Consider the following 13,410-nt stretch of genomic DNA (forward strand, 5'->3'; position numbering starts at 1 on the left):
GGAAATGAGTCATTACGATAAACATAGAGAAAAAAAATAGAAACCTAGGGAAAGAAACCTCATTAATCTAGTTTACTGATTTCCTGTGCCATTGTAGCTTTTTCTGTCTAAAAAAAAACAGAGAGAGAGAGAGCGATTGAAGAGACAGAGGATTAAGAGATAACTGTGTCTAACCAAATGCATAAGTTAAGTTTAATTTATTTGCATTGTTAACCTGCCTGCAATCTTGTCTTTATAGTATCAATGGGATATAAAGCTGTTTCAACAACAGCACCAGCTGTACCTCCTGCTATAACACCCTCTGCAAAATTCATCAGAGAAGCTAAATCACAAATAAAGTAGGAAAGTAAATAGTTTTGTCCATTTAATATCTTATAACTCAAGGTCTTTTGAAGATATGAAGGATGCTCAGTTACTTTACAAAAATTTAAATCTTTAGAACTGAGCATCCTTCTCACAATTATCAACTCAAGGAATAAGATTAATAACAATGAAGCATAGTGAACTGCGACCTAGCATTCAATGCATATGTAACTTCAACAATAATGCATATGCGGCACAGACATTTCCATTGCAGTAGTAAACGTACCAAATAAAGTACGCAAGAAATCAAAACGTTTATCATCCTGCACGCTGACAGATGCAAAAGACTTCCGCTTTGCCATAGTAACATTCTGAAATTTCTTGCCACATGCATCTGCAAAACCATATCACCTGTTCAATCAAAAAGCAAAAGCATACCAACTCTATCTATCCATCATCCCTATATCCAAAAGCCAAAGAACTTTAACTATTCTTCAGTAAATCAAATAAACTTCACTTAACTGAGGGTAACCCTGAAAGAGACTAAACCAACTACTGTATATAATTTCCTCAGTTAAAACATTTAACCCGAAACTGAAAAATGATGTCACAAATTCTAAGATCTCTCCAAATTACCAAATAAAAATCCAATTCTTCCACAATGCATGAAACTCAGAAACTTGGAACACATGAAACTCAGAAAGCCGGGCATTTTAGTCTTTGGAGTCAACGGACAAGTAAAGCTTTCCAAATTGACGGCCAGAGTAAGAGGACCCATCGCGGCCCAATAATACATGTCGAATCAACCATGAAATTGTTAAAGAGTTGCTAACAACATTACATTGCACAGAAAAACTGGAAAAAGCTCAAATCTTTACCACCATTGCTAGAACTAAGGATCTTGATTGGTTTGCTTGGATTTCTGCAAATGTTCACTTTAAGGGAGATTGTTATGGTGGATTAAAATGGTGTTCAGTTTTTGTTTACACTTGTTGGTTTCTATGGAAATGGAGAAACAAATTGGTTTTTGATCCTGACTTCCATTTTCCATATAATCCTAGCAAATTGATCATCGATGCTATCAGAGAATGGACCTCTGCTAATGTGACCAAGGCCAATTCTAATGGTAGAATCAATATCAGCATGGTGTGGAGTAAACCTCCAGTCAACTTTTACAAACTTAATGTTGATGGTGCCCGAAATCGGAATGGACAAATCGGAGCTGGTGGAGTTTTGAGGGATCACTATGGTAATTGGATTTCTGGATTCAGTGCTAATTTGGGTTGTGGATCTGTTCTTACTGCTGAAATCTGGGGTCTTCTTCTTGGTTTAAGATTGGCTCATAATCTTTCATGCCTATATCTGATGGTTGAAAGTGATTCTGAAGTTCTAGTTAACATGATCAAGCAGGATGTGAATGATTTACATCCTTCTAAAACTCTTATTGACTGCTGCCAATTTTTTATTAGACAGTTTTCTCACTGTGAAGTTAGCCACATTTATCGTGAGATTAATCAGGTTGCTGATGTGCTTTCTAAATCTGGAGTGGATGTTGAGATTGGAGTGCATGTTATGGAGCAACCCCCTCCACAAGTTACTTCCTTCTTGTTGGATGACTTGTGTGAATATCCTAGATATAGGACAGTTATTCCTAGAGTGTAATTTTTCTCTTCTTTGTTGCTGGGCCGTTTGGTCCCCATTTATTCAAAAAAAAAAAAAAATTAGGAGTGCAAAACTGAAGAGATGGAGAGAGGGAGCTATAGCAGCGTTAGTATAACAAAATACCAATTATAGCCCTTTCAATCCCTCCAATCTTACGCTATTCAAAGGGCCGGCTTTTTTCACTGAACCAACCTAAACCGGCCGAGTTTAGAAAGCTTAAACTTTCAACAATGCATAGAACACATCAAACTCAGAAGCGGGGCATTTCGGTAATTGGAGTCACCGAACAAAACACACAACTTCAGCAATTCAGAGAGAATGGTTTACCTGATGAAGAAGCTGCGGCAAAGCTCTCCGAATTTCTCAACTACGTCAATGGGTAAGAACAACCAAAGGAGAATGAAAGAAAGTCAAGAACTAAGGGTCCCCCTTTCCCAAAAATGTAGGTTCCTTCCTTTATATACCCACAATCAGAATTGTCATAACAATCCGATAAAATAATTAAACTTTTGTGAAGGAAATTTCTTTAAAATGTAAACTAATAAAAAGTTAACTTTAGAACCCTATAAATAATTTTACAAAAGTAAAAACTAGAAGAATTTTATCATTTACTGTATGAATAACTGATAAACAAGTAACTTTAGATACAGGCCGTAACAATGACAGTAGTTACAAACACCTCGATCTCCTTCAAACTCTGAAAGAAGCGCAAACCTCACACAAATTGGAATTCTTTTCCTTTGAAGCTCTTCAAACCAACATCTATCAAATTTCCTCCAACAACGATCACATCATGACCCTGATAATAAAGATTTTTTTTTTTTTTTTTTTTTAGAGAACTGATAGTAAGGAGCTGAAGGGACCATAAGTGGTAAACATGTAAGATAACATGCATTATTTTTTTATTTTTTGGCAAGTAACATGTGGAACTTTCACTCCCCAACAATTACCCTAAAATTTTTCTCTATACTCTTAAGATGCATGCGTTTTTTTTTGTTTTTTTTTTTGGCCTTAACCCAAAGCACTAAAATGGACTAAAATTATCCCACTTACCCCAGCAACAAATTTTATTCCCACTACCCTAATTTAAAGTAAAATGACAATTTGCCTCAGCTTAATTAATAAACTACATCCATGTCATGCCACTCTTTCTCTTCTCTTTATAGTCACGACGCAACTCTCTCTCTCTTTCCCCCTCCCCATATCTGGTACAAACCATGTGGGGGTGGTCAACAAATTTGACCCTACAATCAAGGAAATTAAAGGGAAGTAATGGCAGCAGTAAATGCGACTGTTAATGCCGTAAACGCGACGATAAATGCGACATTCAGTGTGGCAATCATGGCCCCCAATAAGTGATGGTTATTGCAGGAGTAAGTGCGGCCTTAATGCTGACTTTTCGCCCATGTTACTGGTAACTTGCCAAGCAAGTTTACTTGCAACCCAAGCCGTAAGTCACCTATAAATAGGGACCAAACGACCAGGTATGGCATCAAACTCCAGTTAAGACTTCTATACTCGACTCAGATAAATATTGACTTAGGCATTGGAGGGTCTTTTGCAGGTACCCCCCCCCCCCCTCCTTTTTCACACCGACGGTAAAGAGGAGTCTCTGCTTCCTTGTCAAGGCCACAAAGTGAAGAGAGACTACAGAGTGAGATTACAAAGGGAGGTTATGGAGGGAGACTACATAGGGAGGTTAATTATGGAAGGAGACTACAGAGAGAGGTTACAGAACGGAGAGAGATTATGGAGAGAGGCTACGGAGGGAGATTACGGAGAGAGGCTATGAAGGGAGACTACGGAGAGAGACTATAGAGGGAGGTGACGAAGCGAGATCGCGGAGCAATGACAATTTACGAAGCCAAGAGGGGCTTTGCTTCGGCAACATCAGGCCAACAACAAATAGAAACTTCTCGATAGTCCCTGGTTCAGCTCCTACTTTAGTCCGCATTAATTGTTGGGTCAAATTCCTAATTGGAATTTTTCACCACCAACAGATCACCACCTTCGTCGGAGAAAGTTTCATGGTGACATGGCTTGCTAATTCTCTAGCTGTGTTGAGTACGGCCTCCGGCTCTTTAAGCGGACACTCTACCGCAAGCAGGCGGTTCCGTCTCCTTCAGCACTGTCGAGGTCGTCGTCCCGGTCAAGACCATCAGAGTAGGTTTACTTGCCGAAGGCTCTGATGGTGTACGCAGCCGTGTCTGACCGAGGAATCGTCGATAATCCGAACATTCCTAATATGTCGTCATTTTCCATTGGCGGCTTCAGGACCTCCTTGTTTTCTAATGCCGATTGTGACATTCAGGTGAGGATGTGCTCTTTTCTCTTTTCAATTGTCACCATGAGCGAGAAAGAAAATTAGAAATAGACAAATTGTAAGAAGAACCCAACAATTGAAGCAAAGCAAAAACCTAAAGAAATCTCTGAGCCTTCGTCTCTCTCACCTCTTTTACTAGAAGATAACATAAATGCTGCGGTAATTTTCTTTTTTTGATGTAAAATTTTCTTTTGCCACACTAGGTATCTTTGAAATTGAGTGGAGGTTATTGTATCTTTTCCTTTCTATTCAGATGATATTTGTGTTGGATTTTGTATGGTTGTATATATAGTGTGAATCCCTAACCCTAGCTCTATCAATTTGGTTTAATTTGAGCTTATTTGGTCAAATATTGCAGGTTTGATTATATAATAAAAAAGTGATTGAGTAGAAGAACAGCACAAAAAGACACTATACCAAAATTGGTCATTTACGGCCCACCATGTGCACCGTAAAAGCCTATTTACGACGTACAAAAATAAGTTGTAAAAGCTCGCGTCATAAAAAACATGTTCTTTTTTACGGCATGCAAAAATGCGTCATAACAAAACAATTAACACGCCATAAAAGTGGTTCCACAAATGTCATTTAGGTCAGTTATAACCCACATTGCACGCCGTAAAAGACCTCCTATTAAAGAAGTACACAACACACCATAAAAGACCTCCTATTAAAGGAGTACACAACACACCATAAAAGAATGGATAAACTCCTAATTAAGGCGCACACTGAGCGCCGTAAATGAGGTATGTTCAAAAAAAAAAAATCATTTTGCTCAAATGTCATACTCATATTACCCTCATTATAATTAATCTCATGTACAAAGTAACAATTGGAAATGTATTAGTAGAACTCATTACATCAATCAATTAAACCCCCCTAAACCCTATACATATTTGAAGTTACTTAACTATAATATTGCTCCAAGGTCTCCTTGTCTTCCTTGTTCCTTCCTTCAGCAAGCTGTGCAATGGTAGAAGTACATTGCAAGCAGGAGTTAAAAACTTTCTTTCAGTCATTCCAGTTTGTCACAAGTCGTAGAAAAGAGGGATCAAAACAATTCAGTAGCACATATCTGATAATCTAGAATCGGAAGAATAAAAATTTTCAAGAGAAAAAGGAGAAATGTAGCTAGAGATGAGTTTCAGTATAATCAGCAATGATCTACACTATGAAGCAACCCAATATAGATAAGCATTTTTGAATTAATGCACCTCAAGAGGGGAGAGAGAACTCACCAAGTTAATACCAAATAGTGGTCTGATATTCTTGCCCCTAGTCAAGTCTATAGCAGATGTGTAGTATTTCTTTGTTATTTCTATGTTTTCTAATACACCAAGAGTGTAAAGAATCTGTCAAACAGAGAAAGCAAAACATCAGAGATTTGATTCATCTTATTTACACCAGGTATTTAGTATGTTAGGCAATGAAATCATGGTCATTTTAGATATGCACTACGCTACTTCAAGTCTGTAAACAGAGGGAAAAGGCAAGTCAACAACTTTTTTCTTTTTCAGACAAAAAACATACTTTTGTCAAGGCATTTAATGGCCCTGAAGTAGCCTTAAGTCTTTGCCATAGCTACCTTTATGTTATGTATTACCTACAAAAGAAGGATAGATAGAAATTCACATGTTAGATAAGCCTTCTCTGCCTCTACCGAGAATGCCTTTGCCTCAAGCAACATAGCCTCTAGCTTGCCTATTATCTATGGAAAAACAAATAACTTATTCACCAAATAGCAACAGCCAACAACAACATTAAGGTTGGCCAGTTATTTTGATATTACTGAAGAATGTAATACTAGCCTCTCTCTACACATGGTTTCAATGAATTATTTCGACTTGCCAACTCTTTTACTCTCTGAAAATGCCTTTTGTAAAAGCTTGATGAGGTCCTGCAAAAATCAAGTAAAGGCACATAAGATAACCCTTTTACTTTTGTATGAACACTTGCACAATAGTAAAACAAATCATATATGACTTACACAAATATGTCAATCTCAATCTAGAATATCTGAAGCCTAAAGTTACCATCAAATACAATATGATTGATTTGACCAAAAGAAAGAGAACAATATATCATCATCAAAGCCTAAAGTTGCTAGTTCAAAGTACTTTAGAAGTATAAGCTAAAGAAATAAGTATTTTACCTTTGCAACATCAAGACACTGGCAGTCCATGGCTGCAAGTGCAACATGCTCCTATAGAGTTTGTTCTGCATCGAGAAATACAAAAAGAAACTTTAAATTGGAGACATAATAATGACAGGATATAAGCGTATCATGATTGAATATAGCTAGGACTCAAATGAATTTGTCTACTTCCTCCCTTAGTTACTTCGTCGTGTGAAAATTCTTTCATTTACTAGTTAAAACACCAAACAAACCTCTTACTGGCTGAAAATATTACTTGCATCACTAAGCTAAGGTCTTTCAACTCGAACAATTTTTAGTATACTCTGATACTTGGATATCGAAACACTACAGTTTTCAAATAACATATCAATATGACAGTCAACAGCAATCCAACACAACTCAATAGAATTTACACAAATTCAAACACACAAAATTGCACACAACCTAGCCCTATTCATCATCAAGTAATTCCACTCCATTCCCTAAGCTACCATGATCCATAATCAAACGGCCTAAATTGAACTAACATAAATTCAAATTGCGATGGTTCACCTAATCAAGCAATTCCAATCCAAACTCAAATTTCAAATCTGGAGCTCAAAACTCACCTTCCGTCCGAGACTGGAGCTTGAGCTTTCGGACCAAGCACAAGTACTCCCACGCTCCTCCTCCTCCATTATCGATCTGGCTCTCGAGCTTATTTAATTGCGCTTCCCTTGTTTTGCTCAGCATAGCTCGCTGTTTCTCTCTCCTCGCAGGCCGGTTTTGGATCTCTTCGAATTTTTAGAGATATAAGTTTAGTGCAAACAATAAAGAATGTAGTTCAAATCAGCTGTTGACATAGTTCACAAATCTCACCTTGCCGTCGTCACCAAGAGGAGGTGTGGGATATTCGAGAGCATTTGAAAACTTAGACCTGAGCTGCTCAAAAACCAGCATAAAATTATTAATATCAAAAGCCCAAAAAGAGAATTGGAATAGCAAAGGATGCATGTTCATCTCGAATTTCAAAGAAACCCTAAAAAGTGAATTGCAGTACCAAATTGTGGTATGCAGATGTGTTAGATTCAATATGAAACATAAACTTATGACTCAAGTATACTATCTCAAATGTTGTATCAATGTTATGAAATAAAATCATAAAACTAACTTGGTGGATTGCTGTCGTTATCTATCTGATATTCTCCTAGATACACACCGTATCTCTCTTTATTACTTGATGGGACAAACTCAATGAGAGTGTCTTTATGTTCTAGCGGGGATCAAATACAAATTCCACTTTATTTATAAAGTTGTTCAACATAGCAGTTACATGGCAGTTCCTTCCATCAAGGAACTGTCAAAATAACTTCCTAATAGATTTGTCTAGATAACCAAACATTTGAATTTGAAATTATTTAACAAATATTCTAATATATAAATTTAATTTGATTACTTAAAAAGTTTATATATATTGGTTAATGTATTTACATTTGAATTCAAAATAGCTCATTTACATTAACTGATGCATACAACATATAATAGCTAGTTCATATCTATTGATGTGCAATAGGTATGATCTCACAATCTCTCACTAAACTAGATATTATATGATGTATACCATGTAAATAACCTATTTCTTTATTGTGCACTTGAATTCAAAAATATTATATGTTTTACAAAACCCTATCAATTAAAATTTACTAAGCTGGATCATATAAGAGAATGACAAATTAGCAAGTTGCCAGTCTTTTATAATCACACCATAGTAATCAAAATTACATGGATTACCTCAAGTGTGATCATGCTTGTTATGTAGTAATCAACTTTCACAAGCATTGGTGATCCTAATGGAGTTATTCAAGCTGCATATTTGTTGATGTGAAATCAGCAATGTATATACACACACTAAATTATGCAGTACTATATTTGAATAAAACAATTTCATTCAAAATTATACGAATGAGCTTGATAATGACTGAGATGATTAATAAAAATGCATTATTAAATAGTTGCAATACATACTAGTACCTTAGTGAAATACATAAATGTCTAATGAACACAGAAACTGGCAATGCTTTGTTCAATGGATCTGCAAGTTGGTCTTTTGTACCTATTTTGGTCACCTCTACTTCATTGTCTCTCACACTTTCTCTCATAGAGAAATACTTAACATCAATGTTTCTAGATCCAGAAGTCCTTTTGTTGTTCTTTGAAAAGCACACAGCAACTGCATTGTCACAGTAAATGGTCAATGGCCTTTCAATTGAATCCACCACTTTTATTATTGAAATAAAATTTATTAACCACAAGGCATATGCAGTAGCTTCAAATGTTGCAATTTATTCTGCTTGAAAGGTTGAAGTAGCAGTTAATGATTGCTTATTAGTCTTCCATGAAATAGCTCCGCCAACAAACATGAAAATATATCTAGATGTTGATTTCAAGTCATCCAAATCCTCTTTGTATGAAGCATCTGTATAACATTCCACTTTCAATTCTTGATCTTCAATCCTTTTGTATACCAGCATGTGATCTCTGGTAGATTTCAAATATCTCAAAACTTTCTTTCCAGCAACCCAATGTTCATGTCCAGCATTTGATTGATATCTAGACAACATATTGACAGCAAAACTTATATCTGGCCTGATACAAACCTGTGCATACATGAGACTTCCAACCAATCTAGCATAAGGTACATTCTCCATGGTTTTTCTCTCTAGAACATTTTGATGACATTGCCCTTTTTGCAGCTTATCACCTTTAGAAAGAGGAGCACTTCCTGATCTGCATTTTTCTAGACCAAATCTAAGCAGCATCTTATCTATGTAATTCTTTTGTGATAATCCCAGCATGCATTGATTTCTCTTTCTGCTGATTTCTATTCCAAGTACATAGTGAGCTTCCCCCATATCCTACATGTCAAAGTTCTTCATCAAAAATTGTTTTGTGTCTTTCAGCAAACCAATATTGCTGCTGGCTAATAAGATATCATCCACATATAAAATTAAAAATATGAAATGACTCCCACTAACCTTGCAGTACACACACTCATCTAATTTATTTTCTTCAAAGCTAAAATATGAAATCATAGCGGCAAATTTTAAGTGCCATTATCTGGATGCCTACTTGAGTCCATAGATGGACTTGTTGAGTTTGCAAATTTTCTTTTCATTCTCAATGAACCCTTCTGGTTGAAGCCTGTAGATATTTTCTTACAAGTCTCCATTTAAAAATGTTGTCTTAACATCCATCTAATGCAATTCTAGATTGTAATGTGCAACCAAAGCCATTATAACTCTGAAGGCATCTTTAGTTGAGACTGGTGAAAAAGTCTCGTTGTAATCTATACCCTCCTTCTGATTGTATTCATTTGCCACAAGCCTAGCTTTGTATCTTTCAATCTTGTCATTTGCATCCCTTTTTGTTTTATAAACCCATTTGCAGCCAATTGGTTTCAAATCTGCAGTTCTATCTACTAATGTCCAAACTCCATTATGTGATATGCTTGAAGTTCATCTTCCATTGCTAACTTCCATTTATGGCTGTTATTAGATTGCATAGCTTCTTTCAATGAAATATGATCATTTTCTTCCCCCAAATCAAACTCAATCGCAGTCAAATATAGATGATAATCACTGGATATTGCAAATTTTCTTGATCTTTTTCATCTTCTCAAGACTTCATGTGCTTCTGCTGCTGGGATTTCTGCTTTTTCACTATTCTGAACGACATCATTTGGATATTTTTTATTTCTAAAATTGACTGCTTGAGATTGATTTGCAACTTGTGCTGCTGGTATGAATGCTTCATCTTATTCTGCTGGTATGAGCGCTTCAACTTGTGCTGCTGGTAAAAGTGCTTCACTAATCATCCGTGTTTCAGGTGGCACAAATTATGGAAAAATGAACCAATCATCCATGTTGTAATACATTTGTTCCACACTGGTCCCCTCACTTACATCTTCATTCTGATCAAACATTTCATCATAAAAGGTTGCTCTATGTGTCTAAAAAATTCTGTTGGTTCTTGAACGGTAGTAAAATTTGAATACTTTTGACTTCTCTGAATAACCAATAAAATATGAAGTTATTGATTTTGAGTCAAGCTTTTCATTTTCTCCATTGTATACTCTTGCCTCTGCCTTGCAACCCCAAACATGTAGATGATTTAGGCTTGGTTTATAGCCACACCAGTTTTCAAATGGAGTATTCTTAATTGCTTTGCTTGGTGTTCTATTGCAAATGTAATTTGCAGTTTTCAAAGCCTCTCGCCATAGAAATCTTGGTAAACCTGATCTGGAAAACATGCTTCTAACCATGTTCATCAAAGTTCTGTTTCTTCTTTAGAAACACCATTTTGCTTAGGTGTGTATGGAGTAGTATATTGAGCAACAGTGCCACATTATTCCAAATATGTAGCAAACAGTCCTTTATGTTGCCTTTTCTCTGAATATTTTCCATAATACTCCCCTTCTCTATCTGACCTGATTACTTTAATAAGCTTTTCAGTTTGTCTCTCTACCTCAATTTTGAAAATTTTGAAAACTTCTAAAACTTGTGACTTGTCAGAAATCAGATACACAAAACAATACCTTGAAAAATCGTCAATAAAAGTCATAAAGTAAGAATTTCCACAAATAGTGTTTACTAGGAATGGACCACAAACATCTGTATGGATTAGCTCAAGCAATGATTCACTTCTTTTGGAACTGAAATTTCTCAAATTTGTCATTTTTCCTTTCAAGCAATCCACACAGGTTTCAAAATCACTAAAATCCAATGCAGGAAGAATATTTTGTTTGACTAACTCATGCAGTCTTTGTTTAGAAATATGTCCTAGCCTTTTATACCAAAGAAAGGAAGATACATGCTGCTAGTTTTTCCTTTTAACACCAGAAGATTTGGACACGTTCAAAATATCATGATTTTGTACTTGAGTAACAGCACCAATATTAGAACAATTAACACACCAGTAGCAATCGATTAACGTTGCATCACCAAAACAAGACATATTTTTAAAGAAATACATAGCTTTATTATTACTAGAGAAACTAAAACCATCATTCATTACAAATTGAGAACTAGATATTAGGTTTCTCTTTATTGAAGGAATGCAATACACATTTTCTAGTACTAATACGAACCGATTTTTGAAAACTAATTTAACAATTCCTACATGAACTGCCACCCTTTGGCCACTTGCAGTGCATACCCTTGTTTAATTCTTGTTTGGGATTGTTATGCTTGATAATCCTTGTAATTAATGAATTAACAATATGAATGGGTGAGCCAGTATCAAACCACCAAGAATTATCATCAATAAATGCATGTGACTCTAAGTTAAAAACTGATTTTAATAAAAATGTACCTTTCTTGTTCAACCAGTTTTTGAATCCCTCACAATCCTTCTTAAAATGACCTGTTTTCTTGCAATAGAAACATTTCATTGGACCACTAGTTTTGAGAGACTTATTCTTATTCAGGTCATTTTTCATAGCAGCAGATTTAGATGAACTGGCCTAGGGATGGCGATGGGGCGGGTTGGGGATGGGGATCACAATACCATCCTCATCCCTGGGGTCATTCTTCACCCCCATCCCCGCCCCAATCCCCAATAAAAATATATTGGGGATTCCCCGTCCCCATCCCCACTGGGGACTAAGCCTCCAAACCCGCCCCAAATCCCCAGTAAGAGTTTAATGAATAAAATAACTTTTTTCTCATATTGCCTTTTTAAAAATCAAAATCTACAACAAATAAAATTAAAACATGATTAAATTCATAAATCATAATTCAGTTAGTGTAAAAGTCAAAACACTATTACAGTAAAAGTGTAGGCATTAAAGTAAAATAGTAAATGTATATATTTGTGATTTATATTATAAAAAATAAATTTATATATTTATATAAATTAAATATATGTATATATTGTTGGGGCGGGTTTGGGGATGGGGATCACAATACCATCCCCTCCCCATCCCCAATCTTAGATAGTGGGGATTGGGGATCTTCATCCCCATTCCCTATTTGTCCTCGAATTCTCCCCCCATTAGGGGCGGGCATCCAATGGAGCTCCGCCCCGCTGGGGAATTTTGCCATCCCTAAACTAGCCTTAAAGTTCTTGTTGCCAAAAATTTTCTTAACTTTTGGCTTTGCAACATAATTGATGTTGAATGTTTTTCCCCTCTTGATCATTTCATCTTCCTCCTGCACACAAATGGAAATCAATTCATTTAGGCTCCATTTTTCTTTCTATGTGTTGTAAAGGCTTTTCAAGTGATTGTATTGATCTGGGAAAGAGTTCAGCAACATGTGCACCAGAAAAGGATCATCATTGTTCATGTTCAGGCCTTCAATTTTCTAGCAATATCTATCCCTTTCATTATATACTCTCTTATACTTCCATGTCCAGTGAACTTCATTCCCATCAATGCATTCATTAGGGTACTAACTTCAGCTTTGTCAGAAACTTTGTACTTCTCAACAATTGAATTGAAATAAACTTTGGGGAATTTGATTCTACACCCAAACTCACACACCCCTTTTAGAATAAACCCATCCATAAGAGTGTTTTAATATACACCCAAACCAATTAATTAGGTTTATTCAAAATAAAAAAAACATATTAAATATGATAAATATTAAAACCCAATGTTGTTAAGAATTACTAAAGCTGCCACTATCAAATTCCTCATTCACCTTTTAAATAGGATTAATAGTCAAAATCATCTAGCAAATAGTATGGAGTTTGATTAATGTTATTGTTGGTATTACCTTCACTTTAGGTTTTAATCAGTACTTAATTTTAGGTGTTTACATTAATCTCATTATTATGATATAATGATGAATTTTTGGTATGTTTCTGCCTATATATAAAAGCTAGTGAATTCATTCGTCATTTTTTCCCTTTGGGTGGAGACCTTTCACAAAGTTGCATCTGATTTCAAAGGATGATTTCAAACGACCTATTCATGAGGTTTATTTCATCATTTTCTTATGGGTTA

At 35.7% G+C, this 13,410-nt stretch overlaps 1 protein-coding gene across 1 annotated transcript; it reads right to left on the reverse strand.

Moving 5' to 3' along the window:
• Nucleotides 1-3: 3 nt before the first annotated feature.
• On the reverse strand, nucleotides 4-1,039 carry LOC121048901 (S-adenosylmethionine carrier 1, chloroplastic/mitochondrial-like). Its single transcript, XM_040506651.1, has 3 exons — nucleotides 940-1,039; nucleotides 590-697; nucleotides 4-301 (listed from the first exon to the last, which is right to left on the reverse strand). Exons 1-3 carry the CDS (start codon nucleotides 1,013-1,015, stop codon nucleotides 210-212), a joined length of 276 nt encoding a protein of 91 aa, XP_040362585.1. The 5' UTR covers nucleotides 1,016-1,039; the 3' UTR covers nucleotides 4-209.
• Nucleotides 1,040-13,410: the final 12,371 nt, after the last annotated feature.

The sequence above is a fragment of the Rosa chinensis genome, chromosome 5 (assembly GCF_002994745.2).
Source record: "Rosa chinensis cultivar Old Blush chromosome 5, RchiOBHm-V2, whole genome shotgun sequence".
NCBI lineage: Eukaryota > Viridiplantae > Streptophyta > Magnoliopsida > Rosales > Rosaceae > Rosa > Rosa chinensis.